A 27,325-nucleotide genomic window follows, 5' to 3' on the forward strand; every position below is an offset into this window, starting at 1 on the left:
CACTTGTGTTTGTGTTTTTAATATATGATGTGAGTGCATGAGAATTTAAAAGGATAGTTCACCCAAAATTCTGTCATTAATTACTCATTGATCCAAATCCGTAAGACCTACGTTCATCTTCAGAACACAAATTAAGAGAGTTTTCTGACCCTCCGTAGACCGCAACGAAACTACTACGTTCAAGGCACAGAAATGCAGCGAGGACATTGTTAAAATGGTCCATTTGACATCAGTGATACTCTTCATAATGGCACTAGGATGATGTGGAGGAGAAGAATTGTTGAATAAAGTATTTTTGTAGCTTCATAAATTTGAAGGTTGAACCACTGATGTCACATGGATTATTTTATAGATGTCCTTACTACCTTTCTGGGCCTTGAACATGGTAGTTGCGTTACTGTCTATGCAGGGCAGTATTGCCAAGTCTGCAGTTTTTGTTGCCGCGAGTTGTTTTTGATGTGCGTTGTTTAAAGCAACCCCAATGAAGTCATACTTAGTCCCTGAAATACGAATTTACCAGGGGAACCCAACAAAAAAAAAGTAATTTATCCCCTGGAATGCATTTTTTTTAATGAAGGACCCCCCTCGAGAACATGATTGGACTAGTTTTAAGTAGTAATTGAGTGGGTTTTGGTGTGAAAACCTGGCAACCCTGATGCTGGGTCAGAGAGCTCTCAGATTTCATCAAAAATATCTTTGTGTTTCAAAGATAAAGGTCTTACAGATTTGGAACAAACTGTGGGTAAGTAATAATAGAATTTTCATTTTTGAGTAAACTAACCCTTTAATTTGTGAGAACTTTAAGTGACATGAAAATGAATTTAAATGATCAACTGTGAATTTGGGATTAAATTAGAAGGGAATTCATTAAATTAACCATTATAGGAAAAGAGGACAAATTGTGGTGTTATGAGAGTATTTGTTCTGCATTTTGTTTTGACAGGATATAGTTTACCGTGATTCGCTGTTGGTCACTGTGAATGAGTATCAGAAGAGGCGAATGAATTACATGTGCTACTTTGGGTATCAAAGCAAGCTTTTGGATAAGGTTCAATTGCAGTAGAGATAATAGCCAGATGGGGGCGCTAAAAGAAGCTGCATTTTAACCATATAAAGTAATGCACCAAGTAGCATGGGTATATTTGGGTAAATATGGGTCATAATTATTTTTCTTGTATGCCAAAAAATCATTAGGATATTAAGTAAAGATCTTGTTCCATGAAGATGTTTTATAAATATAGCAAACCTTAATTTGTGATTAGAAATATGCATTGCTAAAAACTTAGTTTGGACAACTTTAAAGGTGATTTTCTCAATATTTAGATTTTTTGAACCCTCAAATTCCAGATTTTTAAATAGTTGTATCGGCCAAATATTGTCCTATCCTAACAAACCATACATCAATGGTAAGCTTATTTATTCAGCCGATGATGTAAATGTTAATAGTTAATATATATATATATATATATATATATATATATATATATGTATGTATGTATATCAAAAATAGTTTAAAAATATATATATATATATATATATCCTTATCACAGGCTTTGTTGTAGTCTCGCGAGAACCAAGTTTTGTTTACAGCAAAGTCTCCTCTTGGTTTATATCGAAATCCTTCGACATGTTTCTTCTGTTTTGCTCTCTCCACTGCGCTTCCGCGTTCGCCAAATGTTTTAATGCAACCCAAAACTGACAATGATTTAATAATCACCTAGTTATTTTTTTTTTAATAATCAATTACTTAATTAACTTATAATATTTATTTATAATATTTTAATATTTAAAATTATTTAATTTAATTATTTAATACAGGAACACATTTCGAGTTCTCACACTGTCTATTTTTTATAAGATAATGTTTCATAGTTAAGGAACGCTTAGTGTTTTTTTCTAATGTATCTATCATTCAAAAGAAATACTACACGGAATATTTGGCTTCACTGATAATATAATTTTTTTTTTTTTTTTTTTTTGGATTTGCCCATCTATTTTTAGAAGAGAAACCCCAACACGAAATATTTGGCGTCAGTGATAATAGGCAATAACGACGGTCCTCCGTCCGGTAGAGGTCATGTTGAGCTCAAACATGCTCCGTGCGCCTCACGTTGCCATTGTGTGCCATTGATTCGAATTACTTCTACGTGCCGCATAAGGTTCTTCCTCTAGAGGGCGTTTGGCGGCCCAGAAACCCGAAACTGTCATAGTGCTGCATTCAAGTCTGATAACAACAGCGTTTAATACTAATATTAAATACGATATAGATGAGAGTAAAGTTACGCCCTTTGACACTGTTTCTGAATTAATCGTTAAAAGTCGTTTAATTCGACTTTATTCGACTTAATTCGACGTTATTCATAACGTTTAAAAGAGATACTGGAACTTCCAGTTGCAGATTGGAAAACTGTTGCAGATTAATATTTGTATACTTTTAGATTTTAAGATTTCAAATAAATAAACGTAAATTCAAACAAAACGCCCAACTTCGTAGAGTTGATAAATTCGGTCTGAGACTGTATATGGCTTAAATACCCCATTTTATATTTTAGGGTTTTGTGTGTGTGTTTGCACTTTTTTCTTGTTTGTTAATTATAGTGTTGTTAAAAAATAAAAAGTACGTAAATAATTAAATTAGGACAGTTGTCATTCCGATCCTTCACATCTGGCCATTTAAAAACAACATCCGGTACATTAGGCCCCGCCCATCGAAGAAGTTACGTTTCACGTTAACTGCCATTCTAGCTTTGTGCATTATTTGTCCGCTTCAATGGCTGTCCTCTTGCAGACACACTGAGGATTTGTAATCCACGCGTGGAAGAATGACTAATCTCTTACTGCGTGCACGTCTATTTTGATTGCATGTTTGAATCAGTTAAAGGGTGCATTTCCTGTCTATTGCCGGGAATTATTTCCGGCTCTAATCGACCTTACACGAGATAACCTCAAGCTGGAGGAGACCTGCTGCCTGTTTGACAGCTCTCAAGTGCATCTTGATTTTTATATATATTTTTCAGCATACACGACTTCTTCTAAAGCCAAACTTATTTTGTTATTTTCCCTACAATCGTCGGAGCAACATTTAAGCTTGTTTATAATCACAATAATAGTATCTGCAAGTCCAATTTTTAAACGGCTCTCGGACGCTCGTTCTTTGCAAACTGAATCCGAATCGTCGCCGCTTCGTTAAAACATAATAACGCCGTCTAGACTGAAATCTAGTTTGAACTTTTCTTTTGTTCACCATTTCAAACTCAAATGCACACAGCGCCTGTATGGGAGTGAAACTCTCCCACACGGAAGTAACTTACACACGTTAGGCCAGTGATCGCTTGTGTTTTTCTAGGCGTGTTTGTATCAGTTGCGTCCTTTGAATTAGTTCTTAAAATGATTCCTGACAAGGCACCAGGCGAGGATGTGTTACATGCTTCAGGGGACTTCAAGAAAGAAGCGCACATCCCCAGTTTTGAGAAATACAAAGAGCTCTACATCAAATCTGTCGAGTCCCCTGAGGGTGAGTTTCATTTGGTTTCATTGAGCTGGTATTTTGAGGGAAAAAGCTTCACTTGGCTGTATCGCAAAGCACTCTGCAATTGGTAGACATCAGTTTTGGACATCAATAACCCACCTATGATGCTGTATTTTTAAGTTGTGTATTATTTGGATGTTATCGTTGCATTGGAGCTGTTATTGTAGGATCTAACCAGCATAGCTTAATTTAGTTGTTTGTGCATATTTAATGTGTTGTTGTTATTAGCTGTATTATTAAATGTTGTTGTTGTTGTTGTTGTTTTATTTTTAAATACTTAAAAAAAACACTTAGCCACATGCACTTCCTAGAAAAAAACACCACATTCCCTTGCTTAAATAAAACATTAACCTTTGTTTATACTAGTACAACTGAAATAAAATATATTATTTTTGCTTTTAACAATAAAATGTTAATATGCTTATTTTTGTTGTTATTTTAAAAATAAAATAAAATTCATATTTGGCCCACGTCCACTTCCTAGAAGAAAATTTCCACATTATCCTCTGTTTATAGTAAGACAATTTAAAATATTGTAGTAATATTTTTGTTGTGGTTTGTAATAATAATAATAATAATAATAATAAACACTAATGATGTATTATTGTTTTTTTTTAAATACTTTAAAAACCAAAAAACTATATGTACTAGTACAATTAAAAAATATGATGTTTTTAATAATAATAGTATGTCAATAATTCATTGAGTTTAAAATTGTTTAAAATAAATTTTTAAATAATAATAATAAAAAATCTCACGAATCAGCTGTGCATTAATGTGTGTTTGTATGTTCGTCCTATTGTGTCCAGAGTTCTGGGGAGATGTCGCCAAAGATTTTTTCTGGAAGACAAAATACACCGGGAAGTTCCTGGACTACAATTTCGACGTGACCAAGGGTGAGATTTTCGTGAAGTGCATGGAAGGTGCCACAACCAACATCTGCTATAACGTTTTGGACCGCAACGTCCATGAGAGGAAACTGGGTGACAAAGTGGCTTTTTACTGGTTAGTATTTGAGAAGCATGTGGTTTAAATGTTTCAGTTTAGCCAAAAAAGGATCCTTTCTTGTATTTTGAAAGTACTGTTAGTGTTTTGAATTTCAATATGCCTACTTTTAACGGTCATTTTAGCCAATGTTTTTATCCAAAACAACATGAAGTACAGTACCACGTAATACCTCTGAATCAACAATTGTTTATAATGATTGCTCATGGTTCAGCTCTTTCCGGATGTCAGTCTACAACCTTTCAGTAATCAACCCAGTTCTTTAAGCTCAAGATTAATCCGCAGTTGCATTCAGGTTGAGACCTGGATATTTGGCCACGAACCAGCATGGTTTAGATCCCTTCCAGGTCAATAATATTACTGGGCTTGAGCTATTAATACATTAATATGGCAAATGCTGACAGACAGGGATAGGTCAGAGCAAAACAACTGAGATAAATTTAGACTCTCAAGCTATTTTAGTAAATCATGGAAGCTCGAACCAGCTCCCGCCAATAGCGGTCTACAGTTGAGGTAAAAAGTTTGCATGCACCGTTCAGAATCATTAAAATGTTAATTATTATTTAACCAAAAATAAGAGGGATCATACAAAATGCATGTTATTTTTATGTAGACCTGAATAAGATATTTCACATGAAAGATGTTTGCATGTAGTCCATAAGAGAAAATAATAGTTGGATTTCTTAAAATAACCCGATTTAAAGGTTTAAATACGCTTGATTCTTAATACTGTGTTGTTACCTGAATGATCCACAGCTGTGTTTTTTATTGTTTAGTGATAGTTGTTCATGAGTCCCTTGTTTGCCCTGAACAGTAAAACTGCCTTCTGTTCTTCAGACAAGTCCTTCAGGTCCCATAATTTCTTTGTTTTCTTAGCATTTTTGTGTGTTTGAACCCTTTCCAACAATGACTGTTTGATTTGAGATCCATCTTTTAACACTGAGGACAACTGAGGGGCTCATATGCAACTATTACAGAAGGTTCAAACGCTCACTGATGCTCCAGAAGGAAAAACGATGCATTAAGAACCAGGGGGTGAAAACTTTTTGAATTTGAACATCAGGGTAAATTTAACTTATTTTGTCTTCTGGGAAACACAACTATGTAACTGTCTTCTGTAGCTTCTGAAGGGCAGTATTAAATGAAAAAATATGATATTTAGGCATAAAAACAAAATGTACACATCTTCATTCTGTTCGAACTTTTACGCCCCTGGCTCTTAATGCATGATTTTTCCTTCTGGAGCATCACTGAGCATTTGAGCCTTCTGTAATAGTTGCATACGAGTCCCTCAGTTGTTCTCAGTGTGAAAAGATGCATCTCAAAATCATACAGTCATTGCTGGAAAGGGTTCAAATACGCTAAACAAAAAAACACAGCTGTGGATCATTCAGGTAACAACACAGTATTAAGAATCAAGGGGATGTAAACTTTTGAACCAGGGCATTTTTTTTATCAATTCAACCATTATTTTCTCTTGTAAACATATGTAAACATCTTTTATGTGAAATATCTTATTCAGGCCAGTATTAAAATACAAAATAACATGCGTTTTGTATGATCCCTTTTATTTTGGCAAAATAATTAACATTTTTAATGATTCTGAAAGGGGGATGCAAATTTTAATCTCAACTGTATCTGCAGTGTTGTATCCAAAACAATGTTTATTTCTTAATGTGCATTGCAATGGATCACTTTATCTGTGCTGAATGCTCTCCACGACTTTTTTGGCAGTCATTGTTCATTAGCATTCAGATGTGCAAAAATAGCTTGTAAACACTTTACATGCAACGAATGCTTCATGGGGTAGTTGCTGGCTCTCTGCTTTCGCAATGCCAGTTTAGCAATTGTGAAGTTTTCAGTCGTTTCTTGTTACGACATAAGTTCAAATAATTTCAGAAATCATTTTGAAATGCTGAAGAATGGATCTCTTCTGCAATTGTTGTCTTTTGCCAGGCTTTTCCTTTCTGTGTCAGAACGCGTTCTGACACAGAAAGGAAAAGCCTGGCAAAAGACAACAAAAGTTGTCTATTTTAAGAACGTCAGCTCACATACAAAGTCAAAATAAAAAGTTACTTGTTAACCTGTAAGAGACATTTAAGGACACCTCGTACACCAAAATAAGTGTTATCAGATGTTTACAGTAATTGTATCAGAAACAAACATTGAGAGTTAAAATGTAGAATTGAACATACAGGTGATTCTAGGAGATGCACAAACATGTTTTATCAACCTGTTTGGGGTCTCAAGTTCATACTTTGGCGTTGAACACTAGTGTCATAAATGAACTATATTAGAAAATATGTTTGAAAGTTCTGTTTAAAAGTTTGGGGTTTGTTATGCTCATCAAGGCTGCATTTATTTGGTCAGAAGTACTGTAAAACAGTAATATATTGTGAAAAATCATTACAATTTAAAATAACTGTTCTCTATTATTATACAGGTGCATCTCAATAAATTAGAATGTCGTGGAAAAGTTTATTTATTTCAGTAATTCAACTTAAATTGTCAAACTCCTGTATTAAATAAATTCAGTGCACACATACTGAAGTAGTTTAAGTCTTTGGTTATTTTAATTGTGATGATTTTGGCTCACATTTAACAAAAACCCACCAATTCAAATCTCAACAAATTAGAATATTTCATAAGACCAATAAAAAAACATTTTTAGTGAATTGTTGGCTTTCTGGAAAGTATGTTCATTTACTCTATATGTACTCAATACTTGGTAGGGGCTCATTTTGCTTTAATTACTGCCTAAATTTGGCATTGCATGGAGGTGATTAGTCTGTGGCACTGCTGAGGTGGTATGGAATCCCAGGTTTCTTTGACCGTGGCCTTCAGCTCACCTGCATTTTTTTGGTCTCTTGTTTCTCATTTTCCTCTTGACAATACCCCATAGATTCTCTATGGGGTTCAGGTCTGGTGAGTTTGCTGGCCAGTCAAGCACACCAACACCATAGTCATTTAACCAACTTTGGTGCTTTTGGCAGTGTGGGCAGGTGCCAAATCCTGCTGGAAAATGAAATCGGCATTTTTAAAAAGCTGCTCAGCAGAAGGAAGCATGAAGTGCTCTAAAATTTCTTGGTAAACGGGTGCAGTGACTTTGGTTTTCAAAAAACACAGTGGACCAACACCAGCAGATGACATTGCACCCCAAATCTTCACAGACTGTGGAAACTTAACACTGGACTTCAAGCAACTTGGGCTATGAGCTTCTCCACCCTTCCTCCAGACTCTAGGACCTTGGTTTCCAAATGAAATACAAAACTTGCTCTCATCTGAAAAGAGGACTTTGAACCATTGGGCAACAGTCTATTTCTTCTTAGCCCAGGTAAGACGCCTCTGACGTTGTCTCTGGTTCAGGAGTGGCTTAACAAGAGGAATACAACAACTGTAGCCAAATTCCTTGACACGTCTGTGTGTGGCGGCTCTTGATGCCTTGACCCCAGCCTCAGTCCATTCCTTGTGAAGTTCACCCAAATTCTTGAATCGATTTTGCTTGACAGCCTCTCAAGGCTGCGGTTCTTTTGGTTGGTTGTGCATCTTTTTCTTCCACACTTTTTCCTTCCACTCAGCTTTCTGTTAACATGCTTGGATACAGCACTCTGTGAACAGCCAGCTTTTTTGGCAATTGAGTGTTTGTGGCTTACCCTCCTTGTGAAGGGTGTCAATGATTGTCTTCTGGACAATTGTCAGATCAGCAGTCTTCCCCATGATTGTGTAGCCTAGTGAACCAAACTGAGAGACCATTTTGAAGGCTCAGACTTAAGCTACTTCAGTCTGTGTGCATTGAATTTATTTAATGCATGAGATTCACAGTTTGAGTTGAATTACTGAAATAAATGAACTTTTCCACAACATTCAAATTTATTGAGATGCGTCTGTATATTTTATGATGTCATTTATTTCTGTGATGCAAAGCTGTATTTTCAACCTCATTACTTCAGTCTTCAGTGTCACATGATCCTTCATAAATCATTTTAATATGCTGATTTGCTGCTTAAGAAACATTTCTTTTAATTATCTGGCCATTGTTTTGTATAGGGAGGGTAATGAACCTGGAGATGAGAAGACAGTGACCTACAGAGAACTGCTTCAGCAAGTCTGCAAGTTTGCCAATGTCCTCAAGTCTCAAGGTAAAAAAAACAAATGCTGTTGAACTTGGTATAATAGTGACCAGCAGCAGGTTAAACATTTGACATTGATGTTGTGTATTAAAGCAATGTCCTCTTGTCTCTCTCTTTTCCTCTTTCTGATCATGCAGGCGTGAAGAAAGGTGACCGTGTATCTATTTACATGCCCATGGTGGTGGAGCTGGTGGTGGCCATGTTGGCCTGCGCTCGGATTGGAGCGGTCCACTCTATTGTGGTCAGTCCTTCTCTCATTTGCAAGTCCTTTTCTTTTGTCTTTTTATGAAACATGTAGAAGCAAAGCACCCATACGTATCACATATGTTTATCAGGGTGTGATCTCGATCAGACTTTTTTTCTTGTAACAGTTGGATTGTTTGCAGAAAGATTTGGCGCTGTGTCAAAAATGAAATACATTAGAAAAATATCACAGTATGTTTTTGCAACACTATACTTACTCTCATTTTTATTTTCTCAATCCAGTTTGCCGGTTTCTCTGCTGAGTCATTGTGTGAAAGGATCATGGACTCTCAATGCTGTATTCTTATAACGGCAGGTAAGGAAAGCGTGCCAAAAAATCGGATGTAATTTACTCAAAGTATTTAATCTTAGAGAAGCTAATCCCAAAGTTAATCAGCTGCATTTCCATCTACTGCAAAAGAGCACAGTATTTCACTTTGTTCACAAGTCTGGGGATTAGAAATGGTGTAATCGTATTACTATCAAAAGCTGTTTAGCCTGCGGCTGCAATTTTTAAGTAGTGACAGGTAGCTAAGTGCTGAGAGTTTGACAGATTTAGAAAGGAGAAGGAGTTTTTGGGATAAATTTGACCTGGATGTGTAGCATAATCCAGTATTAAAGGGATAGTTCACCCAAAAATGAAAATTCTGTCATTTATTACTCATCCTCATGTCATTCCAAACACGTAAGATCTTTGTTTATCTTCAGAACACAAATTAAGATATTTTTGATGACATCTAAGAGCTTTCTGACCCTGCATAGACAGCAATGCAACTGACAAATTCAAGGCCCAGAAAGGACTTGGGTGTCAGAAGACTGACACGGAGGAGAAAAAAAATTGTGAAATGAAGTCTTTTTTGTTTTTTCTTTGCACACAAAAAGTATTCTTGTGGCTTCCCATGTGACATGGACTATTTTAATGAGGTCCTTGCTACCTTTTTAAGTCTTGCACATGGTAGTTGCCTTGATACTGTGTCTATGCAGGGTCAGAGAGCTCTCGGATTTCATCAAAAATATCTTTGTGTTCCAAAGATGAACGAAGGTCTTATGGGTTTGGAACAACTTGAAGGTGAGTAATTAATAACAGAACTTTTTATTTTTGGGTGAACTATCCCTTTAAGCTGTTTTTTAAGGCTGGAAGATAAGTTAAAGCCACAATATGCAAGATTTTTTTAATTAAAATATCCGAAAACCACTTGAACAGTGTTATATGTTTTGCTGACTGGTGTACTTACACTATTCCAAATGTTTCATTATTCCAAATGTTTAACTAGTGTAACCGGCGCCGTGTCGCCTGCCAATGACGTCATACACCCTCAATTTTCCAGTTTTATTTTGTAGAAAATACAGAAACCCCAAAGACGCTTTAATATGTTATGCATTTTATTAGACAGGTGATGAACACACAGAGTAGTATTATAACAGAACTTTTAACACACTTAAATATATCTATTTTGATAAAACGGTGTTCCTTTTTCTTGCATACACATGACCGGATGGAGCTGAAGCGCTCAACTGTGGCATAATAAAAGCTCCGCTGCTTTCGAGCCGTGCATCTGTTCGCCCTTCATCAGCAATCGCTCCAGCATCTTCATTTCGCTTCCACAACTTGTAGCCCCACCCTGCTTCATACTACAATGATGTTACTAAATGTTTAATACATTAGCTCATCCATGAACATGATTTCTGCCTGAGTCCCAATGGATTGCATCAGCTGTGGGTATGAAGACGACAACTCCCATTATTCCACACTCAGTCGCCCCGTCATCAAACTACGTCTTTGTTTGTTTTTGAATATGTGCCCTCTAGTGGTGAAAACGTACATATTGTGCCTTTAATATTGATCAGTCTTGCTGCCAAATATCAGGATATTTACATTGCCTGATTGTAACTGTAAAAGACACATTCCGCTGAAATGATTAGTCTGATATTGGACTTGGGTCGGTAGAGCTGAAGTCTTTGACATTGCTTTGGGGTTGACGTACAGTTCGTGAGCGGATTGAGAGTGGACTATAACCATTAAAATGCTCATCTTAGCCATGATAAGACCAATATCTGTTATCACCTAATAAAAGTTTACGGTCTTTCTCTTTTTCGGGTTATCTGTTAATATTAGATTTTAGGTCAATGAAAAGTTAATAGAAGTTGTTTTATGATGTGTTTCTCTTTCTTTCCTTCCCCAGATGGTTTTTACCGAGGTGATAAGCAGATCAATCTGAAGCTTATAGCTGATGAGGCACTACAGAAATGCAGGGACAAGTACGATAAACACTAGTTAACTAGTACAAATGAACTGTTGTGCAGTGCTTATCATATGTGCACATACTCACAGTGGACCCTTTATTAGGTTCAGTTTGTCAAATGTGGAAGAGCAGCAGTAAAGGACCGTGATAGATAACGGGAAATTTTGAGATTTGATTTTTCCGGTTGGTTCACTAATTCAGTTCTGATTCAGTTTCATGTAACAGTTTTGGTTCCTGAATTAATTTTTAAGAAAATATTTTGAGGAAGAAATACCGGACTGGACAGTGTTTGGAAAATGTTAGTCACACAGTTGGATCAATTTAAATTTCAGCAGAACTGTAATAACAAATCAGGTGTTTTCAATATTTAAAATATTTTAAAATCTAATTCATTCCTGTGTTGCGAAGCTACATTTTCAGCATAATTTCTCCAGACTTCAGTGTCACATGATCCTTCAAAAATTATTCTAATAAGAAAAACTCAAATAATTTGCTGCTCAAACAATACTGGACACCATAAAGTGGCCATCGTAGCAGTGTACATGCTCGACAGAGTGTCTCTTTTAATCTAACTTAATCATTTTGTGTCTTTTACTCTGTCAGGTCTTTCACAGTGGAAAAGTGTATAGTGCTAAAACACCTCACAAAGGAAGATGAGGCTCCGCCTGGATCGCTGTCACCCCCAGCGAAACGTGCCTGCCCCGATTTGCAGGTGAACTTAATAACCACACCACAGCTGTACAGATAACAGCCTTTACACTCTGTTGTTTTTTTTTTTTTTTTTATTATTCTACTTTGTTTCTTTCTCATTTGGACATTTTCCACATTGCTACAGGTGTTTTTGTAAGATGTCTTTAAGCTAACCAAGGCTTTATTTAATCAGAAATGTTAACTCTTGTCCTGTACATCTCCTGTGGAGTTCTGCGTCTTGCATTGTCCTGAGTGTTACAGATATCTCATAGTTAATTTGTCACCGTTGTAAATCCATAAAGGTCTGGCAAGATTTTGATGATTTGAGCTGTTGTGCTGAAGACTTTTGCAGTAGTTGAATGTAATATGTGTGACATTCATCAATGCAAGATGACCTGTTTTAAAACTATAATTCTAATAATGTTGATTGGACTTGTATATAAAATATCTTTGGCATTTCATTTCCTCCTTCAATGTGGGTCCATGTCTTTGTGTCCTTTTTCCTCTTTCGGTGTGAGTAATCTCTCCATTAACCCCCTTTAGCAGGAGAAACAGAAAGAAAAAGTAAGGAAGGTCCATCCCCCCCCACAGGTATTTCATGTCTCCTTTGTGCATAACTTTTTTTTTTTAAACTCCTCCTGTCTTATTAACACGAGTTTGTGTGCTCATGGGCAGCTCTCTTGCACTTTGGATGACTTGAGACCTTTATCACTATTCTCTAAGAACACAATGTGTGTGTGTCTCTGTGTGTTTGCTTTTGCAAATGCAATTTACACCATTTACGCATGCACCAGATTTGGCATTCATCCATAAGTTATGAGCCATATTTAGAGCCATTAATGTCTGAATGCATCTTGATGCATATAAAATGTTAAAGAAGTCCACTTCCAGAACAAAAATGTACAGATAATGTACTCACCCCCTTGTCATCCAAGATGTTCATGTCTTTCTTTCTTCAGTTGATAAGAATTTTTTTTTTTTTTTTTTTTTCCTCTGTGTAATGGACTGGTATGGTGCCCCAAGTTTGAATTTCCAAAATGCAGTTTAAGTGCAGCTTCAAACAACCACAAATGCGGTTCCATGAAAAAAATATACAATGCTCTTGCTCTCCCTGAACTCGGTGTATTCTGGTTCAAGACATATGTTGAAAAAGTCCAGTTGTATTTTCTCCTTTAACTTCAAAAATCATTTCAAAATCATCCTACATCGCTGCAGATGTACCGACCCAGTCTTTGCAAAGTGAACATGCAAAGAAGATCAAACAAAAATCTTAACAAAAAAGGTAAAATAGCAATATAGGACGATTTTGAAGTTGAGATAGGAGTTTTTCGACATACCCTAACTGTCTTGCACTGGAAAAAACAGTCCAGGCAGAGTAAGACAAGACGAGCGTTTGACATTAAAAAGTATAAAAACTGTGTTGTTTTTATGAAAATAACCGATCGTTTTGGTAGATAAGACCCTTCTTCCTCGGCTGGGATTGTTTACAACCACATTTGGGATCGTTTGAAGCCGCATTTAAACTGCATTTTGGAAGTTCAAAATCGGGGCACCATATCAGTCCATTATATGGAGAAAAATGCTGAAATGTTTTCCTCAAAAAACATAATTTCTTTACCACTGAGGAAAGAAAGACATGAACATCTTGGATGACAAGAGGGTGAGTACCTTATCTGTAAATTTTTGTTCTGGAAGTGGACTTCTCCTTTAAAGTTAAGTTCAGTATAATAATGTTTGTGATTCTATCTGATTGCCAATTCTGATCCATGAACTGGCACTGAAAACCTTTTACTGTGACTAGTAAAAGTAATGACAGTCACATCTCTGGTAAATGACTCTTGTGTCCATGTTTTAAATGATCTCCTCACATAAACTTTATTGGTCCACAAGTGCACGATTTCACCACAAGCATATCTGGAAAGCTGTTATATAATGGTAGTGACTAGACTCTAATCGCTTTCTCTTGTGTTAGCAGTTGTATGTGCTGAAACATTTTCCACTTAGACTGTCTAATGGATTTGGTGGTTCTCTCTATGTAGCCAAACACTAACTCTCTCCTGTGTGCTTTATGCAAGTGCTCTTGTCACTTAAATGAGCTCAAGTGCTCACGTAGTGTTCCCTCAGTCTCTGAACTGCATGAAAAACTAGATCTGTAGAGCTGTTTGTTGCGTTCATGTCTCTTTTTGTTTGTTTGTTAGTGTTTTTGTGTTTTGTGTTATTAACTCAACATGATCTTTTCAGATGATTTCTCTTTCAGTTTTGACAACAGCTCTGACTAAAGCCAACTTCTGCGCTCCGTTCACTTTGGTTAGATCGAACTGAATGAATCAAAGAAGTCTGACTGATGTATCAACATGAGCCTCTAAATAAGATGTTATATGCATTATTTGCATACAACACTCTTTACATTTCATTTTTTGCTGCTTTCAAGTCATCCTGGAATGATTGTATTTATAAGATGAACACATTTTTACCATCTCAGTGACTCTTCCCATACAAAAACAAATAGAAATCCTATTGTGCTTGTTTTTTTTCTTGCATAAAAATTGTTTTTTGCAACTGGATTGTTACTGTTAACTAAAACCTTTTTTTTTGTTGTTTAAATTTGTTTAAATAAAGCTGTGATAAAAAATATAAATATTAAATGGAAAAATGAAAATTATGTTGTCTTGGCAAATAAGTACTAAAATTACTTAAAGGAGAACTCCACTTCCAGAACAACAATTTACAAATAATTTACTCACCCCCTTGTCATCCACAATGTTCATGTCTTTCTTTCTTCAGTTGGAAAGAAATTATGTTTTTTGAGGGAACATTTCAGGAATGCAGCTTCAAATGATCCCAAATGTGGTTGTAAATGATCCCGGCTGAGAAAGATGGGTCTTATCTAGCAAAACGATCGGTTATTTTAATAAAAAAAAATAATACTATTTACATACTTTTTAATGCCAAACGCTCATCTTGTCTTGCTCTGCCTGGACTGTTTTGTTCCAGTTCATGACAGTTAGAGTATGTCGAAAAACTCCCATCTCATGTTCTCCCTCAACTTCGAAATCTATATAAATCTATACCTCTATCGCTGTTCTACCTTTTTTGTTAAGGGTGTTTGATCTTTGCATGTTCACTTTGCAAAGACTGGGTCTGAACTTCTGCAGCGATGTAGGATGATTTTGAAATGATTTTCGAAGTTGAGGGACAAAATACGATCAGAGTTTTTGGACATACCCTAACTGTCTTGAGGCAGAATACACAGAGTTCAGGGAGAGAAAGGCAAGATGAGCTTTTCAGATTAAAAAGTATTTAAATTGTATTTTTTTTAATGAAAATAACCGATCGTTTCGGTAGATAAGACCCTTCTTCCTCGGCTGGGATCATTTACAACCGCATTTGGGATCATTTGAAGCCGCATTTACACTGCCTTTTGGAAGTTCAAAATCGGGGGCACCATATCAGTCCATTATATGGAGAAAAATGCAGAAATCTTTTCCTCATAAAACATAATTTCTTTATGACTGGCGAAAGAAAGACATAAACATGTTGGATGACAAGGGGGTGAGTACATTACATGTAAATCTTTGTTTTGGAAGTGGACTTCTTTAAACTAAAATTAACATGAAAACAAAGAAAACAAACATGAAAATAGAATAAAAATAGTTAAATCGAAATTAAAAACAAACTAATAAAAATGACAAAACCACTTAAGTTTTTAAAGCAAGTCTGTAAATGAAAACTGAAAATATAAAAATGAAAAAATATATATATATATATATGCACACAGAGAGTATTTTGGATGCGATTAATCGCGATTAATCATTTGACAGCTATAAAAAATAATACTAAAATAACACTGTTATGTGTCATCAACATAATTCCTGTTAGTGGAGTTTGCCACTTGGTGCCTATAAACAAGGAAGTAACTAAAATTACATTTTATAGATGGTTATGATTTAAAAGAAAAAAATAAAAATCTGTCCTGAAAATGTTACTCGTTTAGCCAGTTTATGAGATGACTAGCTACGAGAATGGTAAAGTACATAGATAAAGCATCAATTACACACCTTCATTTTGTTACACTAGTTCTACAAAGTATAACTATGATTTCGAAACAAAGTAGGAACTTCTCTTGACTTGAAAGCAGCATTTGTTCTATTCAACCCAGCATCATTTACAGTTTATAACCCTCACAGACTGATTTGATAACATCAGGTTCCTTAAATTTTGTATTGTTTTCTGAAGTGTGATACCAGCAAGAGTAAGCACATGTTCCACGAGGCGAGTTAACTGTGAGCACTCTTTGTGCTGTGATTGATGCAGGTGCCGTGGAATCCTGAGGTTGATATGTGTTGGCACTCTCTGATTGGTGGAGAATCAGAGGAGTGTGAGCCTGTCTGGTGTGATTCAGAAGACCCACTCTTCATCCTCTACACCAGTGGCTCTACTGGGAAACCTAAGGTAGATCCTCTCAAACAACTCTATCCTCCTTCAACTGTGTGATGTTTGCTTTTCATATATATCTCAGATGCATGTATTTTGTTTATCTTTCTCTATCACTCCACTAGGGTGTATTGCATACAGTGAGTGGCTACATGCTCTATACTGCGGCCACCTTTAAGATGGTGTTTGATTATCACTCTGATGATGTGTACTGGTGCACTGCAGACATTGGTTGGATCACCGGTCACTCATACATTACATATGGGCCCTTGGCCAATGGCGCGACCAGTGTATTGGTGAGGGGAATACCTGATAATCACTTTTTGTGTTAAAGGGATAGTTCACCCGAAAAAATTTTAATTCTGTAATTACTCCCCCTCTTGTCGTTCCAAATCTGTAAGACCTTCGGAACACAGATTTAGATATTTTTGATGATGAATTGTTAAATAAAGTATTTTCGTAGCTTCATAAAATTAAGGTTGAACCACTGATGTCACATGGACTATTTAATTGATGTCCTTACTACCTTTCTGGGCCTTGAACGTGTTAGTTGCGTTGCTGTCTATGCAGGGTCAGAAAGTTCTCAGATTTCATCAGAAATATCTTAATTTGAGTTTCAAAGATGAACAAAGGTCTTACGGGTTTGGAATGACATGAGGGTGAGTAATTAATGAGTTTTCATTTTTGAGTGAACTATCCCTTTAATAAAAACTATTATCTATGTAAGAATTTATTGTTGTATATGTGAATACATTTTTTCATCTTCTGTTTGTAGTTTGAGGGTCTTCCCACATACCCAGATGTGAGCCGAATGTGGGAAATCGTTGATAAATATCACGTCTCCAAGTTCTACACAGCACCCACAGCCATCCGGCTCCTGATGAAGTATGGCAGTGAGCCTGTTCAGAAGTAAGTTTGATGTCTGTTGTGTTTGTACTAGATTTAGATTTTTTTTTTTTTTTTTTTTTTTTTTTTTCTCCACAGTCGTTGAGAATTTGGGCAAATCAGAGTTTTAAAATTGTGATTTCTGGCTCTGGAAGTTGTGGAAATAAATAAAATCTTAATGTCATTAAAAACAGTGATGGGAATATATAAATGAATGGCGTTACTAACGGCATTACTTTTTTCAGTAACGAGTAAACAAGCGAATTACTGTTTCCCTCGTAACAACGCCATTACCGTTACTGACAATAAACTGCAGCGTTACTATAATTTTCGTGTGTGCGTTCTTCTTCTGAGGTAAATTCTGGCTTATTCCTCTCAGCGCGTCTTCCAGAAACTAAAAGTAGCAGAGATGAACTTGATGAATGTTCACTTTTGTTTATGGAGGTGATGTGCACCTACATTTCCGCGCGTCTCACATGGATGTTTAAAATTTGAAAAGTTAGAGATGAGTGTAGACGGTAAAAACTGGAGCTCGTCTTGGTATCATACGGATTACTTTATCAAAGAAAATTTGTCTTCGACATGACTGACTTCATTTAAAAGTAGACATTTCAAGCTTTCTATACATATATTTCTGTGAAGCATGTATTTATAGAGATTCAGGTTGTTTTATTTACGTGTCTGTGAAGAGAGGTGATGGAGACCAAGACAGCAGAGAGCACAACCTGTTTATTTTATTTATTTTACAAAAGCACACAGTTTTTTTTTGTTATGATATTTGTCATGTCTGTGGGGTGACCCCAGTAACGTGATATTTAGCCCCTGGAAGGTGTCTCTCATATTTAATATTGGGGGCATCCACGTTATTTGACACATTTGAACTTATGTTACTCAGTTGCTATTTGTGAGAAGTAACTAGTAACTATAACTAATTACTTATTTTTAAAGTAACGTGCCCAACACTGCATAAACACAAAAAAAAATCATGTTCAAAATTTCATGCTGTTAGTTTCTTGTTTTTTTTTTTTTTTCAAGAAATTAATACTAAATTAGAAATTAATAAATAAATTAATTTACCAAGGATGCATTAAATTAGAAAGTGACTGTATACACTTTTGTTGTATGGATGTGAACCATCCATAGCATGTATAATCAAAATCATGAATGGGTAAGGCAAGTGTGGCCCTACACTTTTCCCCTCACACAAATACCATGTATGTATAGTTTATATAATAAAATTAATATAAAACTTAAGCTATACTTCTCTCTTTTTTTTTGTTTAAAGGGGTCATCGGATGCTAAGTTCGCTTTTTCATGTTGTTTGAACAGTAATGTGTGTTGGCAGTGTATGTACACATCTACCCTATAATGATAAAAATCCATGCAGTGGTTTTTAATTATTCTGTAAAAATAATATCCCCTTTTTCAAAGCGAGCCATTCTTAGATGCCTGTCGGTGTGGCGTCACACCCGCAGAGGCCGCTCCCACCGTAGTTGATTGACATGAGCTCTTACCTGAGACCAGCTGTTACAGTCCAGTAACTTTCCTTGTTTCGATGTATATCCATATATCAGTCTATGTTCGCGCGAATCATTCATGATCCAGCTTCACTTACAGCAGAAGTGAGTGTAAGTGTTTTTTATGAATCTTTGCGATCGCCTTTTCTTATAACGTGGTAGTTAGGAAGTTTAGCGGCTAAAGTAAACAAGCTCGTCATTCCACAGAGAAAAGAGAGGGGCGGGGTGAGCAGAGCTCATTTGCATTTAAAGGAACAACCCCTTAGAATGAGATGATTTTTGCAGAGCTCATTTTGACAAGGTAAAAAGGGTGTTGTTTTACAAAACCATTGAGAATTTTTAATCAAAGTACATTAGAGACTTTTCATTAAGACCCTAAAGAATTATATCAACTTGTGGAAAATGGGCATCCGATGACCCCTTTAAATGTGCTTTTGAGGTTTGAGTGAACGAACTTGTTTCAAAAGTGTTGTTAAAACTTTTTTTTTTTTTCCTCACAGTGCTGGAAGTCATATGATTGCTATGTTAAGCACAGAAGACATTTCTCATATACTTCAATTTTAATACATTATGTATTTTCACTAAAAAGGATGCATTGTTGCTTTAATTCTAAGTGAGTAGCGCAGCAAAAATAGACTCAAAACAATCTTGCTTCTGCTCTGCTGTGCCACCTCGGCGTCCAGTGTGAATGCTTTAAACTGTTAGCATGGACTGTGAAAAAAAACACATGCTGCTTACGTCTCCAGTGTGAAACAGGCCTAACTGGAAAAGTGTGAAAATTTACTGGTCAAAGATTGAAAACACTGACTGGATGGCTGACAGTCTGAAAAAAAGCTTGATAAAACTTGCTTGTAGAATGTTTTCTTGGTTTAAATAGTGTGAAATATTTTTTATTGACACACGGTGTATATATAGTATATACTGTATTGTGTTTACAGTACAAAGTATAATGTTTGTGAATAAAGATTGCCAGTATTATGTGTATGCGTTTATTATTGCCATTGCTTGGTAATCTGTTATGCATCTAGGTCACTTTCTTCAATTTGATGATAACCACTATAATGATACTGTATAATAGCACTTGATGGTACTCATCTCTGTGTGTTATGTGATTGCTCTGTATTCTGTCTTGTACTCTGTTTGCTTACAAAGTCTGCAAACAAAGTCCATTCACTGTGCATTGTGTGCAGTGTGCTTTTGCATACAATTGATGCCAGTATGTGCCAGCCTTTCTGACCTCAACCAGCAGAACACAACCTTGACGCAGTATCAGATACATCTACTCATTATTTACTACCACTTTTTTTTTTTGCCCTATATAAACAACCTTTTTGTCTTTAAGACTAATTGAAGTGATTTAAACTGAAGTGTCTAGATCATTTTTTCTACATTCAGGTGTGTCTTAACTTCTGACAAGTGTTCAGTAAGGTTTTCATGTTTGTTGTCGTCAGGTATAAGCGGACCTCGCTGAAGATTTTGGGGACCGTAGGGGAGCCCATAAACCCAGAAGCCTGGCAGTGGTACTACAGCGTGGTGGGAGAGAAGAGATGTCCGGTTGTGGACACTTTCTGGCAGACTGAGACGGTATGAACTGTATTGTAATCATATAGACTAGAGCAGTAACATCCATGTTGCTTTGAAGCTTTTTTGAATCTACTGTAAGGTCATTTGTCTCTTGTTTGCATCTTCTCCAGGGTGGGCATGTGATGACCCCTCTGCCGGCCGCTACTCCCATGAAGCCTGGCTCTGCTGTGAGTAGACATATGATATGAATGAATAAAAAAGTTTACGGTTTGTAAGATGTTTTTGTATTTAAAAGAAGTCTTATATGCTCACCAAGACGCTTTCTCTAAGAGAAATCATTTAGTAACACTTTAAGGAGCAATTCTTACTATTAAAGGATTACGCCACTTCCAACTCACCCCCATTTAATCAGTTTCAATGCAGCTTCAAAAGTCTCTAAATGATCCCAGCCAAGGAATAAGGGTCTTATCTAGTGAAACAATGTCTTTTTTTTTGTTTTTTGTTTTTTAAATTTACAATTTGTATTCTTTTTAACCTCAAATGCTCATCTTGTCTAGCTCTGCGATGCGCTTACGTACTGTGTATTCCGGTTCAAGACAGTTAGGGTATGTCGAAAAACTCCATCTCATTTGCTATTCCAACTTCAAAATCATCCTACATCGCTGCAGAAGCACTGACCCAGTGTTTACAAAGTGAATGTGCAAAGGTGGTAAAACACCCTTTACAAAAAAAGGTAAAACGGTGATGTAGGATGATTTTGAAGTTGGAGGAGAAAATGAGATGGGAATTTTTCAACCTTCCCTAACTGTATTGAACGGGAGCACCATTGAAGTCCAGCATATGGAGAAAATACCTGGAATGTTTTCCTCAAAAAACATGCTTAAGAAACATTTCTTATTGTATCAGTATTGAAAACATGTATGCTTCAAATAAATTCTGTTTCAAAATTCCACGGAAATATCTTGAAATAGAAATCTTTTTCAACATTATAAATGTCTTCTGTCACTTTTTATCAATTTTGTGCATTCCTGCTAAATAAAAGAAAAAAAAAATCTTACTCACACCATACGTTTGAACAGTAGTGTAAGTATTTGTCATGTTGCTAAAAGAAACAATTAAGTGATACAAGGCTGATACAAAACCAAAACCATTGTATTTGTTAAATTAAGAGTAGTGTGCAATAATTGATTTTATTAATTTCTGTATGGTGATTGATGTTTTTTCATTCTGTAGACATTTCCCTTTTTTGGGGTTGTACCTGCTATTCTGAATGAGTCAGGGGAGGAACTTGAAGGACCAAGTGAGGGCTATCTGGTAAGTAAATATTTTAAACCTATTAAAGGAGAATTCCACTTCCAAAACCAAAATTCACATATAATGTCCTCACCCCCTTGTCATCCAAGATGTTCATGTCTTTCTTTCTTTCGTAAATTGTTGTTCTGGAAGTGGACTTCTCCTTTAACTCTTTACCCGCCAGCATTTTTTTTAAAAAGTTGCTAGCAGCAGCATTTTTGATGATTTTCACACAAATTTCATGGCCCCCAGAATATTTTGTTGTATGAATATCTGAACAAGCCATACATCAAAATAAAAATCAGACCCTCTACTTTCAAACCAAAAATCTGTTTTATTCTAGCCTAAAACATTCTTTTTTTTTTTTTTAGAAATACTTGAATGTAGGTAGGTTTCATTTAAAAAAAAAAAAAAAAAAAAAAAGAAAGAAAAAGAAAAAGCAAAATTTTGAGCAAAAAGCTGAGAAAATCAAATTTATCAAATACTATATCTAAATCATATTCAGTACTATTATCAAAGCAAAGATGCGGTAGATCACTTCCATCAGCATCCCTAAAGCTTACACAGGCCTTTACCACATCCTGATCGACATTTCACTTAGTAACATTAGGTAGTTTATTTATGATGATCACATTATTTTCATATGCATACGTTTACATATGAGATCGCTCATTTCTGCGTTCTCCAGGGTTGCACAGCAAAACCCACACAATTGCTACTCAAAACTAGCCCAATCGCGTTTTGAAGGGGGGTCCCCGGTTAAAAATCGTGTGTAAAGTACACGTTTTTTTTTGTTGGGCTTTCCCTGGTAAATTAGTATTTCAGGGGCTAAATATGACATTGTTGGGGTCGCTTCGACCTGCTGACATTAAAAACAACCCGCAGCAACGGTGTTAAAGTAGCCTAGTTCTGCGGGAAAACTGCGGACTTGGCAACACTGGCATCCTCCATGTCGGTGTTTTTTATCGGCACATTCTAGACTCATTCAGGAGCTGCATAATAGCGCCCCCTAGTGTATAACAGTGAGAAAGTGTAAACCTGGAAAATTTATGTCTCATGAATAACAGAAAATTCTGTGTTTGGTGGTGAAAGAGTTAATTAATCAGCTACATTTTGTCCACATGTAAAATTTGTGTTTAAAACACAAGAGCTTGTCTTCCTCAGGTGTTTAAACAGCCTTGGCCAGGTGTGATGAGAACTGTGTACGGGAACCATGAAAGGTTTGAAACCACGTACTTCAAGAAATTCCCTGGATTTTACGTGACTGGAGACGGTAATTTGTGCTGCAATTCATGTTTAGTTTTACTATAAGTGGACATCATATAAATGTGTGAAGTGAGAGACTGTTTGTGCTTTGGTTAATGGTTTTATGTGTCTTTCCAGGTTGTCGTAGAGATAAGGACGGCTACTACTGGATCACTGGAAGGATAGATGACATGCTGAATGTGTCTGGTGAGTAGAGGATGAGGACATTTGTACATTTACTGTTCCTTGTAATTACACATTACCAAAATTTCTCCTGTTCTGTAATTTCCCCAGTGTGGATAGAGAAGGTTTGTGGACTTGAGCTACAGATGCTGCAATAATGTTTCAAAAAAAGCTAGTGATAAAGTTGAGGCCACACATTGCAAACATTTGTCTCTTGCCTGTTTTCCATCTCTTCGGATATGACTCTAGAGATTTACAAAGCGTAGCCAGCAAAGTGGCTTGTATTACAACAGAGGCTTTAATATATTGGTGGTGGATGTTTCTTTCAGGGCACTTACTAAGTACTGCAGAGGTGGAGTCGGCTCTAGTGGAGCATGAAGCTGTGGCTGAGGCAGCGGTTGTCGGGAGGCCACACCCTGTTAAAGGCGAGAGTCTCTACTGTTTTGTCACCCTCAATGATGGGATCATCTACAACCAAAAGTTGGAGTCGGAGCTTAAAAAGCAAGGTAGGTGTGAATAGTTCATGCAAGAATTATGATTTTGTCATCATTTAGTCACTCATGTAAAAGGCCAATCACACTACACTTTTCATTCCACTGACTTCCATTCATTCGCATACACATGTGGGACGAATGTGGGAATTTTGCATTTCAAAGTTCAAGTTTGGTGAACACTGCCCTGCGAATTCGCATTGTGTGAAGACCAATAGAAGATGGGGGTGGCCTCTTAGCTGAAATAAAGGAACACAGTTTAAATCTGCTTTGGAGCAGTACAGTAAAGTGATGGGGATTATGTATTTTTCTTTACATTTTTTGCAGTGTTCGTATAAATTTTGAATGCGCAAAGTCTAGTATGTTTGAACTGGTCTTTTCGATACAACTTAAGTGACTTTAAACCATCAAACTTTAGTAAGAATAAAAAGCCCCACAGAAGTATCATAAAAAGAATTTGTACAACTTATTTATTGTATTCTGAGTCTTCTGATTTTTATTTTTATTTTTTGGGGCTTTGCTTTGCTTTTTTTGTTTTGTTGTTTCGTTCTGCTTTGGTTATGTTATGTTGTTATGCTTTTTGTTTTATATTATGTTATACTTTTTATGTTTTACTTTTTGTTTAATACATTATGATACATTTTATGTTGTGTTTTGATTTGTTTTTGTTTTGTTTTTTGTTATATTATGTTTTGTAATGTTATACTTAGTTTTTTTTCTTTTGTTGTTATGTTTTGTTATGCTTTTTGTTGTTTTTATGTTATGTTTCATGTTTTATTTTATGCTTTGTTTTATGCTGTGTTCTGTTATGGTTTTTGTTTTTTGTTTTGATTTGCTTTTTGATTTTTGTTTTAATTCTATACGGTATGATAAATGTTTTGTTGTGCTTTGATTTGTCATGTTTTAATTTTTTTATGTTTTATGTAATGTTATACTTTGTTTTTTGCTATGTGTTATGTTTTGTTATGCTGTGTTATGCTTTTTGCTGTTTTGTTTTGCTTTTAATGTGTTTTATGTTTTTATTTTATGCTTGTTTGTGATGCTTTTGTTTTGTTTTATATATTATGTTTGTTATACTACTTTTTTATACTTTTGTTTTTTTTTTTTTTTGCTTTTTGTGTGTTGTTTTGTAATGCTTTTTGTTTTTTTTGCTTTTTGTTGTTTTATGTTTTGTTTTCTGCTTCTTGCTGTTTTGTTTTGCTTTTAATGGTATGTTTTATGCTTTTTGTTGTTCTTTTTTTGTTTTTAGTTTATGCTTTGTTTTATGTGATGCTTTTTTTTGTTTTGCCTTTTATGCTTTTGTTTTATGTGATGCTTTTTGTTTTGTTTAAAGTTTTGTTATATTATGTTTTATGTTATGTTATACTTGTGCTTTTTGTTATTTTGTTATGCTTTTTGTTGTGTTTTGTTTTACTTTGTGTCATTGTTCTATGTTTTATGCTTTTGTTTTTGTTATGTTGTGTTATGGTATGTTTTTACATTTTATATTATGTGTAATGTTTTGTTTTATGCTTTGTTTTATGCTGTTATGCTTTTTTTATGTTTTGTTTTGCTTGTTATGTTTTGCTTTTTTTTTTTTTTTTTTTTTTTTTTTTTTTTTTTTCCTGTTAATCCCCACTGCAACTTTTTTTTTTTTTTTTTTAAATTCTAAGGCCCTGTTTACACTAGTGTGTTTTCGTTTTAAAACGGTGTTTTAAAATTGAAAACGATCTTCGTCTACACTAGCGTTTTCTCTGCATTTCAGAAACGATCTCCGTCTACACTGCACAACCAAAAACGCATGTCATATGACCATTCACGTGGGTACAACCATAGATATGTATAGGTAGATTCCCTATGGTGAACGATTCTACGTGCTTGGAGCGGTCGAATGACGCGTCTACCTGCACAAATCTATGGGTACAACAGTGAGCATGATGTTATTGTTTACACGGTCGTCAAGGATACACAGATCGAATGTGGGCAGCCACGCCATCGTATCCAAAAGTGATCTGTTTACACTGAAACACAGCCCCAGAGTTTTCAAACTAAAACGGGGTCTGCAGCGTTTTTTGAAAAGTCTTCATTTTCGAGGATTGAAAACGCCGGAGTAGTGTAAATGACAGGCGTAACCGTAGCAAAAGTTATGCGTTTCAAAATGAAAATGCACTAGTGTAAACGCAGCCTAATTTTCATGTTTTATAAACTATCCCTTTAAGTGTTTTGAGGTTTATTTAAATACTGATTAAATAATAATGACTTGACAAATCATTGAAGATTTTTTTGTTGTTGTTGTGTTTTTTTGGTTCAAGATCTACAAGTAATGGCTTACTTTTCACTTCCTTTTTTCCCAAACAGTGAGAGAGAAGATTGGTGCCATAGCTACACCTGACTACATTCAGAACGCACCTAGCCTTCCAAAAACCAGATCAGGTATTAATATTGTATTGCTTATTAATATTCACAATAAAGTTTTTATGTTTATAAAGTTTAATGTCTTTTATTCTGTTTTATCAGGTAAGATCATGCGTCGTGTCTTGAGGAAGATAGCGTGTAATGAGCGGGATTTAGGTGACGTGTCCACATTAGCAGACAGCTCTGTCATTGAACAACTGTTTGAGAGCCGCTGCTGTACTGCTGTGTGACCACCAGGGGCATCCATCACAACGCCACGGTCCGGCCCCCATACGAGCTTCAGTTCTGGAGGGAGGAGGATGAATCTGAGCTATAATGAAGTTTAGGATAATGCTAGTGGGCAGACAGAACGAAAAAAAGTTTAGAGATGTATAAATCCTACAGCAATTCACAGACTTTAAGAAATCTCTAGGAAAACCCAAGGTTTGGGTTTGGCTTGGAGTTTTAACTGCATTTTTTACAAGACCCACTTGTATGTTAGAAACCACTGTTTTACCCCCAGAAGTTTATTTTTAGTACTTATGATTTCCTCCTCTTTTCTCCATGTTCAGTTTTGTTCATTAATCTTTATATGACTACACTGTCCTGCTTTCAGTGTGCCAACATAACCTCAATACAGGTTATCCTTTCTTTTTCACCACTAAAATGGGAAAATAAGACTGTATATGTCATGATTGTTTTTTTGTGTACTTTGTAATAGCGCTGTTTAAAATCACTCTGCTTTGGTTGAAGGCTTCATTTTTAACATTTAAAGCTACACATTGTATAGAACGTTCTATACGAGCCAAAACATGCATTAATATTTACCAGAATAACATGGTGTCATGAAGGTGTCTCTAAGGTTAACACTTAACTATGTATATTTTATCCCTGGAACAGTTTGCAACTTTGTAATTAAAAGGTTGTTTGTGAACCGATATAATATTTCTCCAGGAAAGTTATGAAAGCGCTCTGGTTGACTATAAAGGCTGTATGTTCATTTGTAAACACACTTAACAGGAGTAAATGACATTTCTGACCACGATGGTGGTCTTGTCATAGTCTTCTAAACCTAAGATGACACTTAGACCTGTTCAGTGGGGTTTCCATTTATCAAGTCATATTTCAAAATGTTAAGATCTGTATTTTATATTGTGAAGGTATCCTCTCAAGAAGCTTTTTCAGGAGAAAAGTGATCAAATTCCAGCCGGTTCATGTGTGTATGGTGCTCTTATGCACCGGCACCAGTCTTTGGGACTGTATGTGTTGCTATGTCAGATTTCTTCCAGCTTGGCATTAACTATTTCTGTTTTGTTGGTTGAGTTTTGGGTATTTCATAGCTTTTCATAGCTGTCAATGCTTTTCTCAACCCTCTAAACATTCACAGTCCTATATGATGAGCGACTGAACCTTTTGAATTTTAGATTTGTTTTTTTTACCCTTATTTTCATTTTCATTTCATTTTCTTGCAATCATTTGAGCAGAGCAATGTCTCAAACAGAACTGGGTGAATTAAAGTGCTGAAATTTTAAAACGTTTT

The 27,325-nt window shown here is 35.7% G+C and overlaps 1 protein-coding gene across 2 annotated transcripts; it reads left to right on the forward strand.

Moving 5' to 3' along the window:
* The first annotated feature begins 2,741 nt into the window (after window positions 1–2,741).
* Window positions 2,742–27,108, forward strand: acss2 (acyl-CoA synthetase short chain family member 2). 2 transcript variants are annotated; one of them, XM_051096495.1, is made up of 19 exons: window positions 2,742–3,514; window positions 4,339–4,534; window positions 8,582–8,673; window positions 8,802–8,905; window positions 9,151–9,223; window positions 11,091–11,166; window positions 11,754–11,862; window positions 12,384–12,431; window positions 16,155–16,292; window positions 16,400–16,570; window positions 17,050–17,183; window positions 20,128–20,260; window positions 20,371–20,427; window positions 21,434–21,514; window positions 22,658–22,766; window positions 22,877–22,945; window positions 23,251–23,427; window positions 25,750–25,824; window positions 25,909–27,108. In XM_051096495.1, exons 1-19 carry the CDS (start codon window positions 3,388–3,390, stop codon window positions 26,034–26,036), a joined length of 2,097 nt encoding a protein of 698 aa, XP_050952452.1. In that variant the 5' UTR covers window positions 2,742–3,387; the 3' UTR covers window positions 26,037–27,108. The 2 variants fall into 2 exon arrangements, with proteins under 2 accessions (XP_050952452.1, XP_050952453.1); XM_051096496.1 differs by lacking the exon at window positions 12,384–12,431.
* Window positions 27,109–27,325: the final 217 nt, after the last annotated feature.

Source organism: Labeo rohita, chromosome 23 (assembly GCF_022985175.1).
Source record: "Labeo rohita strain BAU-BD-2019 chromosome 23, IGBB_LRoh.1.0, whole genome shotgun sequence".
NCBI lineage: Eukaryota > Metazoa > Chordata > Actinopteri > Cypriniformes > Cyprinidae > Labeo > Labeo rohita.